Source organism: Marmota monax, unplaced genomic scaffold (genome assembly GCF_021218885.2).
Source record: "Marmota monax isolate L192 unplaced genomic scaffold, Marmota_monax_Labrador192_F-V1.1 WCK01_AAM20220418_F8-fsc00187, whole genome shotgun sequence".
In the NCBI taxonomy this organism is placed as follows: Eukaryota; Metazoa; Chordata; class Mammalia; order Rodentia; family Sciuridae; genus Marmota; species Marmota monax.
Genome location: NW_026694837.1, coordinates 72,035 through 97,285, shown reverse-complemented (window position 1 = coordinate 97,285; position 25,251 = coordinate 72,035). Strand labels below are relative to the sequence as shown.

Sequence of the window (25,251 nt, the reverse complement as noted above, 5' to 3'; positions counted from 1 at the left end):
AGATACATAAATGAGAAGTAGAAAATATTAAAATGTTATTGTTATGGTTTAAATATGAGGTATCCCCCCAAAGTTCCTATGTTAATGCAGGAATATGCAGAAGTAAAATTATTTAATTAACGAGAGATATAACCTAATCATTCCATCCTAATTAAATGGAATAACTGGGTGATAATGTAGACAGGTGGGACATGCTAGAGAAAGGAAGTGGGTCACTGGGAGCACCCTAGAAGGATTTACCTTCTGTTTGACCCTCTTCTTCCCACCTTTCTCTGCTTCCTGGCTGCCATGGTTGGAGTAGCACTCCTCCACCATGCCCTTCTCTCATGATATTCTGCCTTGGGCCCAAGCAATGGAGATTGCCCACCATGGACTAAAACTCTCACATATGAGCTAAAATAAACTTTTCCTCATCTAAGTTGTCCTTTTCATGTATTTTAGCCTCAGAAACAAAAAGCTGATTAACAAAGTTATCAATATAGTAAACTATCAAATCACAAAGAGGAAAGAGAGGAAGAAACAAATATTCCATCAAACTAAAAGAAAATCAAGAAAATAACAGGCCCAAGTCCGGTTATTACTTTTCAGTAAGAGTCTTGGCTCTAAGTTCAGACACCAGTTGCTGGGGGATAGAGAATTATGAGCGCAAGTAGAGGGTTATAATTACTTACAACCTTCAGCCTGCCTGCTTTGAAGAAACTTTCTCACAGAAAACCCCGTTGATGATAAAAAAAAAAAACCTATGTAATAAACATGCTGAGTTAGCTCTGGGGTCACTGGTCCTCCATCAGAGGATAATGTCCTACCTGGTCCTGGCTTTCTCTCTCTATTGTTTGTATGTTTTTCTTAATCCCCATTATTCTTTGCTGGTAACATTCATGAAGGTCATGGCAATCAAAAATAAAAAGACAAGAATCCCAACAAAGAAAGACTCAGGATGAGATGGCTTCTCTGCTGAATTTCACCAAACACTTAAAGAACTAGCACCAATGTGTCTCAAATCATTCCATTTAATTGAAAGGGAGGGAACCCTTTTAAACTCATTCTATGAGACCAGCATTATACTGTTTCCAAAAATCTAACAATAACACATACACATACACACATACCAAGAAAAAGAAAAAAAAACTATAGACCAAAATCCCTAATGAACATAGATACAAAAATCTTTAACAAAATGCTAGCAAATCAAATTCAACAGCAAATCACAAAGATTATACACCATAACCAATTTGGTTTCACTCCAGGCATGCAAGAATGGTTCAACATATGAAAATCAATAAATGTTACATAAATAGAAGAATACAAAATCACATGATCACTTCATTAGATGCATAAAAAGCATTTGGTAAAATTCAACAGCTCTTCATGATAAAAGTTCTGAACAAATTAGTTCTGGAAGAATCACACCTCAACATAATAAAGCCTATGTATGACAAACACACAACCAACATTATACTGAATGTGGAAACGTTGAAAGCATTTACTCTAAGATCAGGAACAAGACAAGATCACCCTCTAATTCAAGAGAGCATAGAAATTTAAACCAAAGCAATCAGATAAGAGAAAGGGGGGAAAAAGGCATACAGATAGAAAAGGGGGAAGTCAAATTATCCCTTTCTTCAGGTGATATGATTCTACACATCAGAAAACCTCACCAAAAGACTATTAGAATTGATAAATGAATTCAGTAAAGTAGCAGGATACAAAATCAAGGCTAAAATTCAGTGGCTTTTCTATACACCAATAATGAATTTTCCAAGAAAAAAAAATCATGACAGCAATCCACTTGCAATAGCTACATAAATAAACAAACTAGGAATAAACCAGAGGAATTCAGGACTTTTAACTATGAAAACTGTAAAACATTGATTGATGATACAAAAATTAATTTTAAAAACAAATAAAAGGAAAGATCTCCCATTCTCATGAATTAGAATAATTAATGTTGTGAAAATGTCCATAATACCCAAGTGATCTATAAATTCAATGCAATCTCCATCAAAATATAATGACATTCTTACAGAACTAGAAAAACAACTCTAAAATTCCTATGGAAGCATAAAAGACCCCAAAGAGCCAAAGCAATCTTGAACAAAAGGAACAAAAAAGAGCGGTATCATAATACCTGATTTGAAGACATATTGCAGAGTCATTGTAGCCAAAATAGTATGGTATTGGCTTAAGAACAGACACAGATCAATGGAACAGAACAAAGAACCCAGACATAAATCCGCACATCTACAGCCAGGTTATTCTTAATAAGGGTACCAAAAACAGATTGGTCAAAGGACAGTCTCTTTAACAAGTAGTCCTGGGGAAACTGAATATCCACATACAGAAGTTTGAAACTTGATCCCCTTCTCTCACCCTGTACAAAAAGTCAACTCAAAATGGATCAAAGACTAATATACAACATGAAACTACAAGAAAATTTAGGGTATGTTCTTCATTGGTACAGGCAATGATTTTCTGGATAGCCCCCCAAGAGCACTGGAAACGAAAATGAAAAATAACAACTAAGATTAAAATAAACTAAAAAGCTTCTGTGCAGTTTAAGACATAATCAACAGAGTGACGAGACAATCTACAGAAGGGGAGAATATGCCACCTCTACGTGTGAAAAGGAGTTAATTTATAGAATATATAAGAGCATGAAAAACTTAACAACAAAAAAAGTAATCCCATTTAAAACTGGGCAACTGATCCGAATAGACAATTTCTCAAAAGAAGAAATACAATGGCCAATTAAATTATGGAGAAAAGCTCGATATTATTAGCCATCAGGTAAACCCAAATCAAAAGTACAAGAAGAGACCATCTCACCTCAGTTATAACTGCTGTTACCAAAACCAAGCAAACAAAACCCCTCAAAATAACAAAAGCTGATGAGGATGTGGGAAAAAATGAACTTTTTATACACTGTTGGTAAGAATGTAAATTAATATACCCATTATGGAGGTTCACAAAAATTACCCAAAATAGGTCTACCATGTGATCCAACTCTTCCACTCCTGGGGAATATAGACAAAGAAAGTGAAATTAGCAGACCAAAGAGATATCTACATACCCATTTTTAATGTAGCATTATTCACAATAGCTTAGATATGGGATCATCTGAGTTGCTCATCAACTGATTAATGGATTTTTTTTAAAAAATGTGGTATATAAGTACAATGGACTGAGCCATAAAGAATGAAATTCTGTCATTTGCAGCAAAATGGACAGAAGTGGAGGTTATCATGTTAAGCAAAACAAGTCAGACACAGAAAGACAAGAATCACATGTTCTCTCTCCTATGTCAAAATGTTTTAAAAATGTTTACCTGAAAGTAGAAGAGTTATTACTCTAGCCTAGAAAGGGTGGGTGGCTGGGCAGCAAGGATATAAGAAGTGTGGATGGGCATGATCAATGCAAAATGCATGCATTATGAAAATCCCACAATAAATCACATTAATTTGTATAATTAATGTCAATAATTAAAAATTATATAACAACTCCATGTCCAATTTATTGTATTTGAAGAGTCAGAGTTCACTTGGGAGGGGAATTCTGGTGATAGGCGCACAGATACACCATTTTTTAGATATACTAGAGAGTTCAGATTTTATGTGCCTATAGTACTTTTGGAGGTTTACTAAGATTGGTTAATATTTATTTTTAGGACAAACACAAGGAATCCAGCTAAACTACAGATGGCTGTGCAATGGTGTTAAGTTACCATTTTTAAGGCCTCTTTTTTCTTAACAAATTTTTCTTTTTCAAAACTCTGTTATTTTCCACTTTAAAATGTAAGACAAGATATACAAAAGAGAATAAGGAATTCATACAAGTTTATAGGTAATACTGAATCAATAAGCAAGAACAGGTGACCCTGAGGTCACTGTGCACTTGCATTTGGGGAAAAAGAGTCAAAAACTGTTGTTCCCAACAGTACCAACTGCTATTTTGCCAAAGGGGTCAATTCCATGGTCAGAGCTAGGCAAAAAGAAGAAAGGCCACCTGACCCACTGAACAGCAGAAGCTGCTGCCACAATGCCCCTCCATTGTTTTGGAGGGTTAACAACGACAGTGAGAAGAGACAAGAAGGAAAGCTTTGTCCTGTGCTGGGTCAAGAGAAGATGAATTATGTCCCCCAGCATCTTTTACTCGTCCATCCAAAAATGATTTAACACATATTGATAAAGTCTCCATAACAGGCCAGATAGTCTTCTACCAATCACAGTCCACAAATATGCATAAGGCATATTTAGAATTAGAAGAACTTTGTCTTCTAAATTGGGGATATGAGACACACATAACAGGGGGGAAAGGAGCTAAATGTACAAGACACTGAAAGTGCCACCATGTGGTACAGACAACAAATACTGTGGGAGTGAGTGGGACCAGATGGAGATTGCTACTGAAAGCACTTCGAAAGAATTTCAGAGAGGCAGATAAAAAGGTAAAATGTCAGCTTTGCGACTAGTTTGGAGAAATGTTCTAAAAAAGCTCACTTTGCAGTCAGTTCACAAAGCCTCCTAGTACACGGGTACCAAGTCCTTTTGAAATGTGAGGTCTGATTCCCAGAGGCCTTCAGACAGAGTACAAAGTAGGAGCAGGTGATAATGAAATAATCCAGGCTCCAAGAAAGGACACACCCACCACCATCTCTGGCAGGGCTTCAGCAGCTCTCTTGGCAGCAACAGAAGGTCATCAGAGTCACTCCCATCCTGGACCTTTGAGAAATCAAGTATTTTGGAAGCCAGGGCAATCTACATTCATTACTAATTGAAATTAATCATCAATTAAAACTTAGGTGATGATTTTTGCAAGGGAAGAAAATTGGCATTTATTGAGCCACCTACGTTGTGCCAGCTGGTAGCCACTTTCCATTTCTTCCAGTAAAACACACACAACTATCCTTTGAGGTAGACACCTCAATCCCATTTTACAGATGTGGACACTGAGGACTGGAGGGGTTAAATAAGAGGCCCACTCTCACCCAGAGCTGGGAACTAGCTTTGTATCTGACCCAACAACCTTCCCAAGACTCTGCTCCCACACCAGGCTGCCTCTTAAAAGTGCCATTAAAAGCCAGCAAGATGGAACTTTTGCTAATCAGACACATCCTTTCTGAAATGAACGATTTAAATCCTTTCAGATCAGTGCCAGGAACAAATTCCAAAGAACTGACTTCCTCTGTGTCAGATCAATGTCCCTTTGTGAGGCTTTCTTCCGGGGGACCCTTCTAATTAGATCTTGAAAATTAAATCTCTGACAGGAGAGGCTGTTTGGTTGGTGCTTTGGGAATTGTTTTGATGTTTGCTTTTCAAATTTTGTAGCAACTTAACAGTATCCAAGAAAATCATAAGGAAAAATAGAGAATAACATTAGAGAGGTCTGTAAAGCAGGAGAAGGGATTACACTATTTTTACTTAGCCATTTAGATGAAATGTATATATACTCGTGGCTGACATGTATTTGATCAGAGAGAACAGAGTTACAGTCTCTATTTCCCCCCCCAAAAAAAAATTTTTTTTACACCAACCAAAGAGAAACTGGGATATCAGGACTTAAGAAATCTATTAGCCACCCACTTTAGAAAGAAGAAGGAAAATAAATAATACTGAAAACATCTTCTTTATTTCTATTTGTTAGAAGAAAAAGAAAGAAAATGACACTTATCATTAGAAATGGGTTGAATGTGCCTGTTTGGTAGGAAACTAATATGTAAAAGGGTCTCACCTGTAATTCTGGGTAACATCAGGAACAGTGAGGCTAATGTGAAAGCCTCCTCATCAGGAAACTAATGGAAGTAGCAGAGAAATCTCAGGGCTCTAACCTAACTCATGACAGCTTTAAAAGGAAATAGTTTTTGAAATCCTCTGTTCTCTTCAGATGTATTTTGAGTTCCAATGTCATGAGCCCCATTGTCAGGGAAGTGTGCAGGACTGAGAGGCCAAGTCTTGCAAGTGGTGATAGTGCTCAGAATAGGTATGGAGGGAGAGAAAGAGCCCACATTTACTGGGTACCAGCTGAGATCATCTTGCTGAATCCTCACAGCAACTTTTTAGAGAAAGGGAAGTGTATAGAGAAATGAGTACCCAAGACCTAGGACTGTACTAGAGTTTTGGGGACTTTATTTCTTTATCAATAAGGAAATGGAGCCACAAAGAATTTAAGTTCTACCTTAAGATTCTACCTTAAGCTGTGATTGAGGATGTCTGGATTTAAACCATTTCTATCTGAAACTCTCCATTCCTCTACTCTTTCCCCCATAAAAGGCTGGGGCCAAACCTTGTGTGGCATCAATACTGAGCAGATAGCTTGCACGTAACAAGTGCTCCATAAACAGGGGTTGTCACTGTGGCTACAAAGGGCAAGCTTTCCTTTTGGCCTGTACACATTGCCTATCAGAGGATTCACTTTGGATCTTTGCTCTGCCTCCTTTGTGACCTACTCATATTTCATTGGGCATTCAATTTTGTTTTTTATCTCACAACTGAAACCATTGTAGTCTTCCCCATAAGTGAAAGAACTAAAGGAGGGTGGGTTGAGAGAAAAAGAGCAATAAAAGTCCAGTAGACAGAAATGCAGCCCACATTTTATTACATACTTACAGGAACAGTATTTGACAGAGAAGCCCAAAGCATTAGCAACACATAATTTGGATTTAGTTTATTTGTTTCCATCTCCAGAATCTCCAGCACAGCCTGCATTAATGTCTGTTTAAAATAAATAAATACTGTCAAACCATGGCTATGTGACAAAGAGAGATAACAATAAGCATAAAAGTATGCATTTTTATTTAATACAAAAGAAAATATCCTTGTCATTTCCAGACTTCAATTTGAGGCATGCTAAGGGATTGATGTACTTGCTGGTAGTATATCAATTAGGAATAGCAACTCCAGTGGAGTTCAATTGCATTTCTGTCTTGTTTCAAATCCTGGTTCTGCTATTTAAGAGGTGAGTGACCTTGGACAAGCTAATTTAAGCTCTTAGTACCTCAGTTTCCTCATCTGTCAAATGCACATAATATGGCATCTACCTTAAAGATTGTTGTGAGAATTAAATTAATTTATGCAGTTACCTATAAAATGCCTGGAGCAAAACCTGGTTCATATTACGATAAATGTTACCTTTTAAAAAAATACATTTCTGCTCTTAGGAAAATGTAAGCAATCCAGGAACAAAGATTAATTGCTTAAAATATCTAATGTACTCCTCAGTCTATACCCAAAGGACTTAAAAACAGCATATTACAGGAACACAGCCACATCAATGTTCATAGCAGCACAATTAACTATAGCTAAACTGTGGAACCAAACTAGATGCCCTTCAATAGGTGAATGGATTAAAAAATGTGGCATATATACACAATGGAAATTACTCAGAAATAAAAGAGAGTAAAATCATGGCATTTGCAGGTAAATGGATGAAGTTGGAAAAGATAATGCTAAGTGAAGTTAGCCAATCCCAAAAAACCAAACGCCGAGTGTTTTCTCTGATATGAGGAGGCTGATTCATAGTTGGGTAGGGAGAGGGAACGTGGGAGGAATAGATGAACTCTAGATAGGGCAGAGGAGTGGGAGGGGAGGGGAGAGGACACGGGGTTAGAAATGATGGTGGAATGTGATGGACATTATTATCCAAATTACATGTATGAAGACACAAATTGGTGTGAATATACTTTGTATACAACCAGAGATATGAAAAAATTGTGCTCTATATGTGTAATAAGAATTGTAATGCATTCCGCTGTCATATATAAATGAAAAATTAACTAAAAAATATCTAATGTAATCCTTCTTATTTTCATCTTTAAAAGCTTCCCCTTGACAGTGTGGTGGTGCACACTTGTAATCCCAGCAACTCAGGAAGCTGAGTCAGAAGGATTACAAGTTCAAAGTCAGTCTCAGCAACTTAGCAAGGCCTTAAGCAACGTGGCAAGCCTCTGTCTCAAAATAAAAACTAAAAAGGGCTGGGAAAGTAGCTCTGTGGTAAAGTGGCCCTGGGTTCAGTTCCCAGTACCAATAAATAAATAAATTTGAAATTACTTTGTAAAAGGTAACATTGTGACTGGTACAGAATAAGTACTGAATACATATAAGCTTCCATCTCATTATCACTTCTATAATAATGGATTAACAGAAATAAAAATGGTTTAAGTATAAATCTCATTTACTTCTTTGTACTGTAAGTTGTTACAAATATAAGTTCTATCTCATGAAAATCTTATAGGTGTATTTCATTCTTCTTACATGTTATTCTGTGGTGTGATGATTTTAAATAAAAAAATCAGTATAATATATATATATAGAATAACATGGAAGATCATCAAAATTTGCATTTCTTTTATAATAAAATACATGTATAATTTTTAAATATATGTATAATTTTTAAATATATATTTTAAAATATATACATGTATTTTAAAATACCATGTATAATTTTTTTAAATATATATTTTTAAATACAATTTCTATCTAGTGTTCTGCAAATCAGTCCTTATATAGTAGAATATTAAAAAAAAATTCTTTATTTTTTTCCAAGCCCACATTAAAGAAAAAAAAAAGATAGTGGTGGGTGGAGGGAGACAAGCTCAGAATGAACACTGCTGAAGAAAAACAGAGAAACAATACAACAAAAAATGAAGTCCATGAATGTTGAAGCTAGATATTTTTTCCCCAAAGTCTCAAATGTTGGGTTAACTTATGCAAAGTTCAGATTTTGTTGTTATTCAAATAGGGAACCAAAGTACTTATGATTTAAAATGCCTCGTTTCTTTACAGTAAGAAAAATAAACTTTATTCTACAGATATAAAGAATTTTAGCTTGAGATTTTAAAATCCTATTTTCTAGGCTCATAGATTACAGATGTGGGTTTACCTTCCACACACATATATTTCTCTGTCCCTAACCCCTGGAAAGCATTACAAACAAAAATGTATGTTTGTCTATGTGTATCTGTAAAAAGGACATGTTTCTTGAGCATTTCTGTCAATGAGAAGTATTCCAGAATAGCATTCTGTTTCTTTCTTTAGGAGGGAGACGTGTGAGCATTCACATATTTTGTTCTTCTAAGCCTCTATTCTTCTCCAGAGTTAAGTTGTTTGGGACAACTCTTATTGTACAACTAAAGACAAGTAAAGATGACAAGTGATGTCATCTTTAAGTATGAAAAGAGTTGAAGTGATTTTTAAAATGATTACAGTGCTGAACTCTTAACTAGTCCTTACTATGTTTTAAGCACTTAAAAATTAACTCATTTAATCCCCACAATGACTCTATGAGATACGTGAGGAAACTGAGGCCAAGAGTTCAGATATTGCCTGTGGTCACAACTGGTGACCACATTTGAGTCCAAGCAGCCCAGACCAAAAGAAACCCAGGTTCTTGGGGGGCGGGGGGCATGCAACAGATCAGATCATTATCAAAAGTTCCTAGAGGTGATTCTAATTACTGTCAGGGTGAAAACCATGCACTAGAAAACCTCAGAAACACCTGGAAAGGCTTGTGAAACTGAATTGCTGGGCTCCATCTACCCCAGAGCTTTCGATTCAGGGAAGAACCACAGGCATAGACTAACATTGAGGGCACTGGTCCTAGTACTTGGCACTTAAATCATACTATTCTATCTTCTCTAAAGAAAGAACAGCTGGTGGTCGTGGCCTCAGCATCACGGTCTACTTTACAGAGCTTTATTATCTGTCCAAACTTGCTATTAGTCCATCCTGTCACTATTGGCATAGCTGTTAAATAAAAATTATCAAAGGCTATTGTTTTGGACTAAATTCCTGCACTGGACCCCTAGAGACCAGACTAAAAATCAAATGGAGTCACCCAGGCTAAAGTTATACATCATCAAACCATAATAAAGTTGTGCTCTGACTTTCCAAGAAATCAGGAGAATGACTGACAGACAAATTTCCCAAACAGACCAATAGGCACAACATGAAGTTCCCTTTGCTTTAATCCTTAACTCCATTAATCCTTACAAAAAGTAACCAGAAGTGATCTGATATTAACCAATCAGTCATTCTATTTTGTTTGTTCGTTTTGTTTTGTTTTGGGTGCCAGGGATTGAACCTACGGGTGCTTAACCACTGAGCCACATCCCTACTTCCTCAGCATTTTTTTTTTTTTTTAGCTCCTACTAAGTTCCTTAGAGCCTCACTAAGTTGCTGAGGCTGGCCTCAAACCTGAAAACTCCCTGACCCAGCCTCCCAAGCCACTGGGATTACAGATGTGTGCCACCATGCCCAGGTAGTCATTATATGGTTCTCCCTGTCCTTCATCTTTATGGGAAGTGACTTTGAAACCAATGATTATATTTTTGCTCTTTGTTTCTGTTTTTTTTTTTTGTTGTTGTTGTTATTAGTTTGTTTTGGTTCTATCTATGGAACCAACCTTTTCTGCTCAGCCTATCAGAATATTTATTCTATTTTCTAGAATTGCAAAATAAGGTCTATTAAGATCTTTAAACTAGATTAATTTTTTTCCTTTGACACAGTCAACTATATAATGACATATAAAGAATATTAGAATTTTATTTCATTGGTAGCCTCTGTTTTTTCTTGTGTAGAATAGGATTGATAACCTCAGTGTTGTGAGGATATAATAATAACATATGTCAACATGTCCAGTATATCCACTTGGCATAAAAGTAGCATTAATTAAACACATGATATTTAGTAAAAATATTTTTACAAATCATAGTTTATCACCATCTTCATCACATGTATTTTAGCAAAAGAAGCTAAAGAATACTTACCACAGAATTATCTTTTGCAGATCTATATGCTTTTATATCTGGAATACTTTTCTCAAATAGGGCTAGGAGCCACCTTTTGGATTTTGACCAGTTTCTGCATGAGGAAAAAATATGTGTGTAGAAATTAATTTGAAAGCATGTTAGGAGTAATGGGTCATAGTATAAAACAGAGAATGTCCATGGAATTATAATTATTTCTTCTAATTTCTTCTTTATTTTGGGGTAGGCTTTAATATGAGGTCTATTTCATGTGAGGTCTACCTCATATGTTCACAAGGATAACTGAGAGGACAAAGGGAAACACATTTTAGACTTTTGCAAAATGAACATCTGGATTCCTAATGGATTGGCATTGAAGAAGAAATGAGATTGTACAACTTGCTTGGATTACTTTCGCTATGACTGTTCTAAGTTTTAAAGGAGGAAAACCTGGCACCGAGACCAATTGCTAAATTATGCCTGTAAAGAAACTGGCTATCATTGTGTTAATCTTTTTAACAAGTCACCATTATACGTTGCAACAGTCTAAATGTTTGTGTCCTCTTCAAAATCCTATGTTGAGATCCTAGACTCCAAGGTGATGGGATGAGGAGGCGGGACCTTCTAGAAGATCCCCTGATGTAGGGAACTAGTTTCCTTGAAAAAGATCGTGGACAGAATTTGTCCACCCCTTCTACCACACAAGGACACAGTGAGAAGTGGACAGACTTCAAGCTGGAAGAGAGCCCTCATCAGAACCGAGTCTGGCTGCAACCCTGATCTTCAACTTCTCAGCCTCCAGAACTGTGAGAAATAAATTTCTATTGCTTATGAGCCACTCAGTCCATGGTACTAAAAACAGCTCAAATGGAGGAAGGCATATAGCAACTGCCAAGAAATTAAAAACTTAGGCACTTATTGTGCATTTGAACCATTTTACAAACATTTATCTGAACCAACTGTAAGAAATAACATTTGGCCATACCTACTTTTGCTTCAGAGAGAATGGGGCTGAGACTGGTCACACTGCCTTAGCATAGATCCAAACTGAATCAGTGTCATAATAATAACTTATACGTGAAATAAAAGGCCTCAAAATAAATTCTTCATCCCTTCTTTCTCACTCCATAGCCCTCGGGATTTTGCTCATCAAAAAAAAAAAGACAAAGAAAGAAATGCATCTCTTTTCTTCATTCCTCCCTCAATTCACATTTACATACTAAAACACAAACAGGTCATAGAATAACTCCTCTCCCACTTAAATTGCTGTTATATATACTTGGAAAAATAGAAATGAGAAGACTGTATAAATTGCTGAGAGGAGCTTGTACAAAGAATCAGTGACCTACCTCAGGAGCCATTCTGGCATCTGGGACCCATACTCAAAACCCTCATCATAAGCTTGAAAATGCTGGTAAAACTCCTTCATATTCCTCTCGTGTGTAAGAAACAAACCTTTATTAAAGAGTATATTCACTGTGACAGGATAAAGGAGATGCCTACAAAGACAGAAATACACAGTAAGCAGACACAATGACAGGAGAAGAAATGTACAAGATACGAAGAGGTGACTTATTTATTAGGAGTAGATACTATGTGACAATTTCTTTTGGGGAAAATCACTCTTTTTTTTTGAGGTGGGGGAATTACTGGGGATTGAACCCAGGGGTATTTGATCACTGAGCCACACCCCAGCCCTATTTTATATTTTATTTAGAGATGAGGTCTCACTGAGTTACTTAGCACCTTGCTTTTCTGCTGAGGCCAGTTTAAACTTGCAATCCTCCTGCCTCAGCCTCCGGAACCACTGGAAAAATCACTCTTAAAAATTTTTAATATCTGCTAACTGTGGTCAAGATGATTTGGGGATAGCTGAAATTGTGGTCTTATTTATCTAAAGATTCTAAAATCCTTTCTAAGCAGACACATTAGATAAAGCCTGACAAATATGAGATAAAAAAACAGAAGCAAATTGATTCAATGCAGTTCAACAAGAAAATAATAACAATGTCTAAGGTACAGCCCTTGCCTTTCAAGTAACCAGAGAATCAAGGGCAGGAGTAGTTACCAGATTTCATAATTCCTCACAGGATCCCACATATTCAAACTAGTGCATATTGAAATACACTCTGATCTTTAATATTTTTTTACTGTAAGTGAGTAAAATGATTAATGTGACATAATTAAGAAAAGAATATCTGGGGCTAGGATTGTTGCTCAACGGTTAGAGCGCTCACCTAGCACAGGCAGGGCACTGGGTTCGATCCTCAGCACCATATAAAGATAAAATAAAGGTATTGTGTCCAACTAAAACTAAAACAAAATATTTTTTAAAAAAAGAAAAGAATATCCCCAAATACTCAATATTCAAAGATATTCTAGGACTGGGGATGTGGCTCAAGCGGTGACGCGCTCGCCTGGCATGACTGCGGCCTGGGTTCGATCCTCAGCACCACATACAAACAATGATGTTGTGTCCGCCAAAAACTAAAAAATAAATATTAAAAAAATTCTCTCTCTCTCTCTCTCTCTAAAAAAAAATTTTAAAAAAGATATTCTAATATCAAAGATATTTATGCCCCTTTAGGATCACTTTTCTCCAAAGTTTCAAAAACATCCAGGGATTTGCATTGTTTTATTACAGATACTATGCAAGCTTTAGCAAATTTTTAAGTTTGGTTGGTTGAGTTTGCTTCCCCAGCCCCCCCTGTCTTTCTGAACTTCTAAGAAACCACTATACATCATTCTGTTTTAAGTCAGAACTGCTGGATTTTGCCTTCAGCATTCCAGACTTCCACTGAGGTGGAAAAGAGCTTCAGGTTTTCTAATCTACCAAATCTCTTAAATCTCTTTATGTGTGGAGGGAATTTGCCCTCATAGCTTCCATGCCCAGCCTTAAACTTTTCCAGAAAGCTTTAGAACAGAGCTGATCCATCCCCGACCCCAAGCTCTCTCCTGTCTCTTGGGACTTACCTTCTAAGATAACAGTCTTAAAACAGTTCTGAGACCTACCCTGGTTTTGTCTGGACTACCTTTTGAAGTCTCACAGGTACCTCCTGGATCCTCATGATCCACTTCACCATTCCCTTCTCTCTCCTGTCCTCTCAGTGTCTGATCATCACAGACTGCTCTGAATGGTGGCTGTATGATAATTGTGAGAGGTACATCCATGTGACATATACACAATTACTAGAAGGATGCTATAGAAATTACTATAAATATATCAAAATGATTGTATTGGCTTATTTGCTTACAACAAAATTGAAGTGCTAAACTAAAATTGCACACTAATTAAAATTTAAGATTTTTTAAAAATTTTTAATAGCCTCATTTGGTAGACTTCATTAACTGTATTGAATCAATTTGTTTCTAATTACTTCATTATACCAAGTAATTTCCAAAGTCCAATGTATCATATTAAAAAAAATTTTTTTAATTCCAAAAAAGCATGATTAAATCATACAAACACATTTACTTATTTACCTATTTTACCTATTTACCTTACAAAGTTGGTCAGTTCCATTGTCCCCTGAGTGCCTAAATTTTCCAATTGTTCATGTAACTCTTCAGTCAGTTGCCCAGTAAACTGTTGTATGTTGAAGGTCCCCATTTTCCCTTTCATCATAATATATAGCTTTTCATTCAGTGTTAAAAAGATATTCTTTGGAATTGATGCTATAAACAGAGAAAACTATTTTCAAAACAAGCAACCACTCTTTAAAGCATACGAACAGTATACCTCTGCCAATTCTTGGTCAGTAGGGACGATTACCAAAATCCTTTTCTTACATAAAATCACATCTGGCAAGTAAATGCAGGTGAAGATTCAGTCCATACTGTGAGAAAGCACCAGTCTAGAGGGTGACTCACTTTAAGGGATGGAGAGGATTGGTTTTCTGCTTCTTCCTTCTCTAAATCTATATTCCATGCATATTTAAAATACATAATATTTTACATATCCCAGCATTTTCAGAAGCTATTCAAAATGTTCAAAACATTCTTTGTTTTACTACCCTAGCATCTACCCCCACCTACCTACCCACATTGATAAGATCCACATTTCTCTTGCTAATTTCTATTTATCCTTCTAGTATCTTCTTGAATGTTACTTGTACCAAAAAGCCTTTTCAAATCCCATGAATAACTGACTCCACTATTTCCTTTATATTCATGTTCTTTTCACAATATACACTTCCAGTTAGGTAGGGGTAGTCGAAATATAAGGTATTTTAAAAACATATCTCCTTAGATTTTTCTTTTATCTGTTGTATTGTCTCTGAAGTATCTTTTATCAAATATAAAAATATAATTTTAGATTTCGTCATCTTATTATGTGTAGGTTATATTTTGTAAGTTAATTAAAAATAAGCTCTAGATTTCCTGAGCATATATCTTCTCTATGAGAATTTTAAAAAGGAATGGGAAACTGGCTTAAGAGTAAATATTATCATATTTATTTTTTAAAATATTTTTTAGTTGTCAGTGGACCTTTATTTTATTTATTTACATGCGGTGCTGAGAACCGAACCATGTTACATGTTAGGCAAGGGCTCTACCACTGAGCCACAACCCCTGCTCCTATTATCATATTTCATCTATTAAACAGAAATATTTATACATAAAAGGCCCCAGGAGAGGCTCAGATGAAAATAAAAGATAATTTCCATAATCCTCAATAGGTAAGTTAGTATATTTTTTTCCTAAAAGGATATGTTACCATACAGATTAAAAGCCTTCAAAATATTTATATTTCTTGATCAGAAATTCCACAACCATATATCACTAAGCACCAAATAGTGTTTAACCAACATGTGATTTTCATGCAAGCAAGAAGAAAAAAACAATTATGTTATTGATCACTGAGAAATTTAAAACTTTTTGTCTTAAGAGCAAGAAATGAATGAGAGTACATGAAGAAGAAAGAAAGAAAGAAAGAAAGAAAGAAGACGTAGATGGTAGAAACAAGTGCAAACATTGTGAAAGCAGAGAAAACAAATGGGCACAGAGTGAACCAGCTTTGCATTTGGGGAAGGACGAATAGCTTCAGCACACAAATCCACAGCCTGGGAAGAAAGGAAGGCCAACAGCCACAGTAGAAGCACGCCCCCAGGACAAGCCAGCAGTTGCTAAATTAGATGGGGAATTTGTGAACAGGCAAGCCAGGCCCTAGCTTACCTTACTAGCCCTGTGGGATATGTCAGGAAAAGCCATTCAAGGGCTTCCTAAACAGAAAGTGGAGCAACAACATGTAATCAAGCCAAGAGCTGTCGTCACAGCTGCAGAACAGTTTTACCAACATTTTGGGTGCTGTAACTTGATACACACTCCAAATAGTCTTTAAAAACACTCAGTGAGGTAACCCCATCTCTTTCAACATGTCTAACTGAAGTCTAAAAGTATCAGCCTGCCAATAATTTGCCCTTCAATGACCAGAAAAGTTCATCCCATGCTATTTTCTCCTTCTAGTTCTACCTGGAGAATAACGTAATGGGCCCTCATCATTCTTGATGGAAGCGTAAGGATGTAATTTTTGCCTTCAACTTCTCTTGAATTCCAACATTGTACTTCAAATGAACTACCTGAATGTATTATTTACCTGTACGATAGACGGGAGTTTGTACTGCTAGCTCAAAATTTACTTCTTTGGATTTTAGAAATACGTTAATTCCCTCTTCTTCAGTAACAAATGTCATTCGGTTTCCCATAGCAAAGACAGTAAATATTGGTCCATACTGAAATAAAACATAGAAACACATTTTATATTAATAAGCATTTCTAAGAATGATTACATTTTCCTCAAGAACTCCAATACTGAAATTATGGTCATGATAAAAATTATTAGGACTATATCTGATAATTAATTATAAATTTTGACTGTTTCAACCATGTTGTTATATAAATCCAAATTTATTCTGTCCTAATAATGTCTAATAAGATAGTTATTATTAACTCATATCTTCCTTTCTTATAGTATGAAATAATAATTATTATTATTATCATTATTTATTTATTTATTTATTTGGTATTGGGGATTGATCCCAGGGAATCAATGCCTTCTTTCTCCAACTTTACCACTCAGCCACATCCTCAGCCCTTTCACGTTTTATTATTCTGAGATAGGGTCTTGCGAAGTTGCTAAAGGTCACACTAAGTTGCCGAGGCTAGCCTCAAACATGCGATCCTCCTGCCTCAGTCTCCCAAGTCGCTGGGATTACAGGCATGTAATCCTAACATTGCCTGGCATCATAAAATAATTATTAGAAAACAATAATTATAAATAATAACTAGAGAATTTATCAACATTATGATATAAACTATTGTTGTCAAGATATCAATAGGATTATAAGCAACTAATAGCTTGACATTACTCAAGAACAAGACACAAAATTACCAGCTGCTTTTACAGGAAATCCATGGTCACTCAACTATGTCTTGCAAACTCAAACACTTTTCTGTCCATTAACCTGTCCACTTTCTTATTTTCCAAAATAGCAATTTTACCTGTACTTCTTACTCAACTCTCTCCTTCTGAGACCCTGTTACAAGATCCTGCCTTATAACTAACTGGAAAAGATGCAGGCAATGAACTGAGAGCAGCCTCATCTTCTGAGCACTGCATCTGACTAATCAAGCAAATTTGTGCCCATTCCCCCAGCTTTCCCTCCTGTTAACACGGACAGAAGTTCCCGCTCCTATGAATCACCAATTCCTTCCCTGTCTTATGGAACCTCTGCTCCCTTGCTTTCTCTTTGTTCTACATTTTGCCTTTATCTCCCACCTCATTTTATTTTCTCTCTCTCTCTCTCTCTCTCTTGAGACACTCCTAGCAGCCTATAAAACATACTCTAGCATGAAGTTTCACTTCAGGGAGTCCATCATCTTGCTGGGAAATAGGGATGTCATTTTGGTGAATTCCAACTATAATTGAGTATTTGATTTAATGATGAATGTAGGCAAAAAACCATACTCTTACCCATGATTCTATCATCATAAGAAACCACACTTTCACAGCCCATTACAGTTATTATAGATGTCTCAGAACATCATTTATGCTCATTGCTACTTCAATAACAGTCATTTCTACACCTATAATGAGATGGCAGATGATTACTCCCATGATACATTTGTGGGTGCTACCAGGCAACTGTGGGTCCAAGAATCACTGCATTGCTAGAAAGTGAAGCCCATCCTCCCACAGTGATGACCCAGACATCGGCATTGCTTTTCAATATTACCAATATTATTTCAATTATTTACTAATCAATACTTAGAAGACGAGTCTTTTTCATTGTTTGACAGCTGCTCACCTCATGGTGGCTAGGAAGCAGAGCATAATGTGGCAGGGAGATAAACCCTTCCAGGGCACATCCCCATGAGCTTCTTCCTCCAACAGGTCCCATGTCCCAGTAGTCCAATCATCCATAGTTGGATCAGTCCACCGGATCGGTCAGAGCCCTCATGATCCAATTACTACCCAAAGCCCTAACTCTGAACACATGAGATCTGGAAGGAGATAGTCCAGATCTAAACCATAACATGGAAGGTGGCCTTTTGCCACATGGATGGATAGGGGCTAAAATCTAAGGACTATTTCCTAGACCTAGATTAAGATTATAGTCTCTATGGTTTTTTCCTAAAAGTTTTATAGCTTTATGTTTTACATTAAGTTCATGATCTATTTTGAATGCATTTTTGTTTAAGATGTAAGACTTAGGTTGATGGGCACATTTTGGTGTTTGGAGGTCAGTTTGTTTTGTTTATTGAGACAGGAATTTGAGGATACAGAAAAAGAAAGATATACTAAATCTCCAAAATAAATAAATAAAGTGCCCACTGGGATGCAGGAAATGACCATGAACCACTGGAATGCAAAACAAGCAACTTCTGAGCAACCCAGCTCCTGCCCTTGGCTGGCAACCTTGCCCCCAACGTAATATGAGGAGAAGGCTAGGAAAACTAGTGTGAAACCCTGTAACTCTGCCCTGACTCTACCTCCAGCCCAGCCCTAGTACTGTCCCTCTATAGATATTAATGTCCCAAACCAAGGGGTTGCTGTCTCTTGCTCTTTCTCTCTGTCTCTTTCAATAGACCATATCAGTATCATTTTTTTCCTAAATTGTTGAAACTGGTGTATGCTGAAATTATTTTCCTTTACGTATGCCAAAGATCCCACTTGTCCTGAGTTGAGATCCCACTTGTCCTGAGAACTCCTCCAGTGACAGTTAAGAGTATCAAACTACTTCATCGCCATTGGTTGAGAAGGCTATCTTTACTCTGTTGAATTAGTTTTGCACCTTTGTCAAAAGACGAGTTAGCTATTGGTATGGGTCTCTTTCTAAATTCTCTAGTCTGTTCTAGTGATCATTTTCTCTATCCCTTTGCCAATATCACACAATCTTGATAAATAATAAGTTTTAAAACTGAGTGGAATGATTTCATCTACTTTTCTTTTTCAGAATTGTTTTAGGTGTTCTAGTTCCTTTGCCTTTCCATATAATTTTTGGAATAATCTTGCTTATATTTACAACAAATCTTGCTGGGAATTTGATAGTATTTGCATTAAACTGGATTTCAATTTGGGGAGAACTGATGTCTTTACTATGATGACTTTCTCAATCCATGAATACAATGTATCTCCCACTTACGACTTTTTAAATCAGTGTTTATAGATTTCAGCATGTAAGTCATGTACATATTTGGTGAATTTATATCTACATATTTTTTTCTAAATGGTTATAAATGGCATTATATTTTAATAACGGTTTCCACATATTCATTGTTAGTATATAGCAATACAACTGAAAATTGAATAAGACCTTACAAAACTTCTCAAGAGGTTTATTTATTTATTTATTTATTTTTATTTGGTATTTTCTACACAATTCTAGAATCTGAAAACTGGGAAAATGTTATTTCTTCCTTTCCAAGCATATGGCTTTAATTTATTTCCTTGCTTTGTTGCACTGGTAAATGTTCCAATACTGTGTTTATTAAGAATAGTGAAATCAGAAATCTTTGCTTTGTTCCCAATCATGGAGGGGTAACATTAGTCTTTCATCATTTAGTATCCTGTTAGCTATATAATTTGTGTTGACATTCTTAATCAAGTTGAAAAACTTCCTCTCTATTCCTAATTTTCTGAATTTTTTTATCATGAATAAATACTGAATTTTGTCAAATGCTTTTTCTGTACCAAGTGATATAATCATACACTTTTTTCTCTTGTAGCCTATTGATATGGTGCTTTATATTGGTTGATTTTCAAATATTAAAATAATCTTGAATCCCTGGTAATTACCCCTACTTGGTAATTCCTTCCATATATTGCTAAATTTTATTTGTTGATTTTTTTATAGGTTTGCCTGTGTATTCATATAGAATACTTATCTATTTTTTTTTCATTTGCACTTTCTTTGGTTTGACATCAGAACAAGAAGCATTCCCTTCTCTTCTACTTTCTGAAGAGATTGCATATAATAGATTGTTACTTCTTTAAACATTTGGTATAATCTCCCAGTGAAACAATCTGGACCTAAAGAATTCTATTAGGGGAATTTAAAAATTACAAATTCAATTTTCATAGTAGTATAGCCTATTTAAATTATCTATTTCTTATTGAATAGTAGTGGTAGTTTGTGTTTTTCTGGGAGCTGGTCCATTTCATCTAAGTTGTTAAATTTATGTATGCAGGGTTATTCATAGTATTCCATCATTCTTTTGATGTCTACAGGGTCTACAGTGATATCCCCTGTTTCATTACTAATACTGGTCACTTCTGTCTTCTGTCACTCTTACATGAGGTCTGGCAATGTTATTGATCTTTTAAAAAGACCAACTTTTTCTTTCATTGATTTTCTCCATTGCTTTTTTTCTGTTTTCAATTTCCTTGTTTTCTGCTTTTTAAAATTTCTTTCCCTCTGTTGCTTTGGGATTATCTGGCTGCTTTGGGTGAGTCTTGAGGCAAAAGCTCAGATTATTAACTTCAGGTTTTTGTTTTTTTCTAATATAAGTACTTAGTGATATAAACTCTGATGTTACTTTTTTCTTCATTCAGCTCAACGTATTTTGTATTTCGCATGAGACAAGTTAAAGACTCAGAACAGTAGAAAAATAAGGAATAGAAAAAGGATGTATCGTGAAAATTGGAATAGCTCTAATAATATTAGAGAAAGTTGATTTTAACTCATGATACATTACTACATGTAAGGCCATCAAATAGCTCTTCAATGGGAAAATAGTGTCCTTAGTTAAGCCATTTTAATATAGAGAACTGTGTTTGGGGGAAGTTGGTTTGCTAGCTGTATCTTGTACTCTTATTTATGGATTTCAGCACTATAAATGTGGTGGGAGGAAGATACCATTTCATTCAATCAAGTCTGAAAAAATAATGATGCTAATTGTGTCAACAACTTTCCAAGAGTTTTATGGAATTATTCACTATCATTTTTACAAAATATCCAAACTTGTCCTAATGCATTTTGGGATATTGTTTGCAAATAGTGTTTCCATCATGTCAACAAATAGATGACCTTAGCTGTCAATGGGCAGCCTGAGACACATACTATTAGACCTTTAAAATTACTTTCATAGTCAAAATACTAGAGATTTTATCAAAGTCTTATGCTTAAAAAATTGTAAATCATAATTAAAGACTGATATAACCAGACTCAGTTTGAAATATAAACAAAATCCTGTCTCAAAATTTTCAAATATTGGGTTTTCAACATGTTTTTTGTTTTTGTTTTCCTTTTGTGAGCTTCTAACTAAAAATAGAGCATCAGCCATCTAGTGCTCAACTAGGGTAGGACCTGCTGTCAAGGTCATGGTGGGCAGCAGGATTCAGTTTTCCACAATCCTTAGTTCTTAACTGGCTGTGGGCCAGGGCCTCCCTCTGTTTCCTATCTTATGGGTCTCTCCATAAAATGTGTGAGTTGAGAAAAAAATAGAGTCTGTTATCCAAAGGAAGGCTTAAGGACACAAGTCACATCCCATCATGTATGCCATATTTTACTCATTAGAAGGGAGTTACTAAGTTCTGCTGACACCTCACAGGAGGTAATTATACATGGGAATGGGTTGCAAAAGGTGGGGATCATTATGAATTATTTTAGAAATATACCCCACATGATTATCAATGTGGAAACATGTTAAATAAAGTTAGGTATATCCATACATCTTAAAAAAAACATTGAAAGTTCTAGATAGTACTGATAAGTAAATATTTCAGTATCTTTTAACCAAAAAACAGTGGGTAGTATGATGCATTTTGCGTATAAAAGATGGATAATAAGAATCTATAATTGTATTTGTTTGTACACAGTTAAAGAAACTATGAAAGGATATATAAGAAATGAATTAGTATTACCAAGGCTGGGAATAATGGGTAAAGAACTGAGTGGCAATGAAACAGAGGTCAGAGAGATGTTTCACTGTAGTTTTTATTTTTTTCAAAAAAAATTGAACTATATTGATGCATCATCTACTCAATTACTAAATAAAAATAAAGGGAGGATTTTTATAGTTGCTAAAGCTTTCTCTTCTCTGCCTTCTCCAGGGGCAGAAGAAGCTGAGGGGGCAATCTCTCATGCTGAGACTTTAAGTGGTTCAGTATGCAGTTAGTGTTTCCTACAGTAGCCACTTAAATGCAGTTTTCTGTCAAGGCTACCAATTAGAAATTACTGCAGCTACCATGAGAAAGCAGAATGCACCCTCTACTCAAAATCTGGTTCCAATGTCAAGACTGATGATGTCACCCACACAAGAATGGTGTATGGAAAGGTTTATTACTTACACAATGGGCTTTTCTGGGAAGAAAACCACTTGTCTCCCAAGATGATCTGAAAATGGCTTAAGAAAGCAAATCTCCCCTGGGGGGTTTAATTACAGTCAGAAATGCTGATCTGAACATTTCTGCTTGAGGGTTATTTTAAAAAAAGTTTTATTTAAGTATAACTGACATACAATAAATTGCATATTAAAGTATACAGTATGCTAAAATTGGCATATATATATATAATATATATATATATAATATATATAATATATATATATATTATATATATATATATACATACCTGTAAAATTGCCACAATCAAGATAATCAATATATTATTCACCTCCAAGTTTTTTTGTATTCCCAATAGCCTTTTAATGAATTTGTTTTTCTTTATAGTTGCTTATTTTTTACACAATAGTGAGATTTGTTGCTACATACTCATACACTCACACAATATAACACAATTTGATCAATTTCATCCCCTAGTAAGAGTTGGTGTTTTTTACAGTTTAAATCTCCCCTGGCACCAAAGATGGGAGTTCCCACCCTTTCTTAGCATCCTGCCCAGATGACCAGTACAAGGGGAAGAGGCAAGAGTGAAGCATAATAACTTTCAGTATCAAATATAAAACAATATAGTCATCTTTTATATTTTAATACTAGAAAAAGGTAATTTGTACTGTGTCACATAATATTATAGTTGACTCATACAACTTGTTTCATTTAAGAAAAGCTACAGAGGGCTGGAGATGTGGTTCAGTGGTGGAGTGCTTGGCTAACATGCATGAGGCCCTGGGCTCCATCTCCAGCACTGTAGAAGAAAGAAAGAGAAAGAAAAGGGGGTGGGGGGAGAAAGAAAGAAAGAAAACTACAGATTCCTTACAAATATTTAATCTGATCAAGCTTATTAAAAAATCCTTAAAAATTATCAGAATCAGATGCCTACAAAAGGCTGTAGGGAACAAAGGAGTGTTTTTTCAGGAGATACCTTTTTTCATCTATTGGACTAGCAAAAATTATGAAGAATATTGGTATACAGTATGATCCAGGATATAAGAAGCCATGCAATCCATACACTCAAAGGGAGTTAAAAAGTATATATTGTTACATCTTTGGACAAGGGTAATATGATACCCAATTTAAATGTGCATTTTCTCATATGCAATTCTAGTTTTAGAAACTTATTCTGAGGAAACAATCAGATAAGTGCAAAATGTAAGACCACATACACACATGCTAAGAAACAATGTTTGAGATAAAGAAAAAGGGTGGCAACAACTTCAACATGCAACTACTGAGATTTAAGTATGCTATCATATCTTTATATCATGAAATATAGCCATTAAAAAGATTCAGAGAAATACTGACATGGAGAAATTATTCACATTAAATTTTAAATTCAAAGGGACACAGAATAGAATTACAGTATTATGCCGCTGTTATTTACTCGATAGTTTATAAATGCACAGAAAAAAAGGCAAAATAATATACTCTAAAATTTTAATGTTTCATTTCTGGTGTGATATTTTGGTTACTCTTATTTTCATCTTAGTTCTCTTCACTTATTCCCCAAGATTTTAAACCAAATTGGAATCTCAGAAATTTTTAAGGTAAACCATCAAAAGTATATATAATGCTACTACTATATATAGAATTATTTTGTAAATTGGGCTAACCAGATAGAAACCTATATGGAGGAAGCACAGAAAATATTGTAATACAATACACAATAATGATGATGGTTAGCATCACCACAAAATCTTGGTGGCTGGAAATTGAATAGAAATTAAAAGGCTGGCAAATGTTTTTTCCCTAAAATGCTCAAACATTTGAAAGACACTTTAAGAACAAAAACATCTATTACAACCACCCATCATCAATAACAATACCAGCAAGAAAAACAGTACCCCTTACATTTGTAAAGAACAATTTTGCAAGCAATTTTTACAGTATCCTGGTATTAGCTCCATTTTGGATACGAATTTATCACTCATTTTCACAAATTTAAATCACATTACACTTCTGTTTTTCACAACTATTGCAAGCATTTAGTTAAAATGTATTCACTTCGAAATTAACTTCGATGAAGTAACTAACACTTAAAAGTTAATCTCTACTTCCAGTAAGGCAGATGCAAGCTGCATTGTATTTCGTCTCCTTCGCAAAACCTTTCGTAGGACATGGTTGTTGATTGTTAGTAGAGGGATTAAAAATGCTTTATTAACAATGTTTAATTGCGGGAAGGAGGTATATTCCCGGTGTTCTAATATTGCACCTGAAATCTAATGAAAAAATAAATAAAAAGGAAAATGTTAACTTCTCTGAAAAACCCGCCCGCGCGCCACATACCTTGATTCGTGCTTTCTCTATAAATTCTAGAGGGGCTTTCCCAAGCTCCAGTCCAGCTCCAATCCAAGGAATCCATCCCTTGATGCACGGAGGTCTACGCAAATTCTTTCGTTGAAGGCATAAGAAAAGAGCAACGCAACCCAGGGCTATAATCACTGTTAGGGAAATCAATTCTGTATTTTGTTCCATCATTTTCCAAAATGAAAGAAGTTTGACAAAGTCCTGCTGACCTGGCACTTTCTCGTACCCTGTGGGCTAGGGAAGACCCTCCGAGTCTCCCAATCTTTCCGCTCCAACTTTTGCAGCTAATTCTCTTTCGTAATTGTAACTTCCTTTCCCCGCCCCAATTTTTAGGTGATGTTTGCATCATCGCTCCCTCCCACCTCCT

At 35.6% G+C, this 25,251-nt stretch overlaps 1 protein-coding gene across 2 annotated transcripts in view; it reads right to left on the bottom strand.

The window, feature by feature from the left end:
* The window catches only part of LOC124080344 (24-hydroxycholesterol 7-alpha-hydroxylase), a 117,576-nt gene extending 92,345 nt beyond the window's left edge, over positions 1-25,231 (bottom strand). The window contains exons 1-6 of one of the 2 annotated variants that reach the window (XM_046426254.2): positions 24,864-25,231; positions 16,335-16,470; positions 14,239-14,413; positions 12,088-12,237; positions 10,760-10,853; positions 6,603-6,707 (exon numbers count right to left, since the gene is read on the bottom strand). In XM_046426254.2, coding sequence (XP_046282210.1) covers positions 6,603-6,707; positions 10,760-10,853; positions 12,088-12,237; positions 14,239-14,413; positions 16,335-16,470; positions 24,864-25,055 — 852 coding nt within the window. In that variant the 5' untranslated portion in view covers positions 25,056-25,231. The remainder of the gene's footprint in view (positions 1-6,602; positions 6,708-10,759; positions 10,854-12,087; positions 12,238-14,238; positions 14,414-16,334; positions 16,471-24,863) is intronic. The other variant, XM_046426255.2, reaches the window with a different exon arrangement.
* Positions 25,232-25,251: the final 20 nt, after the last annotated feature.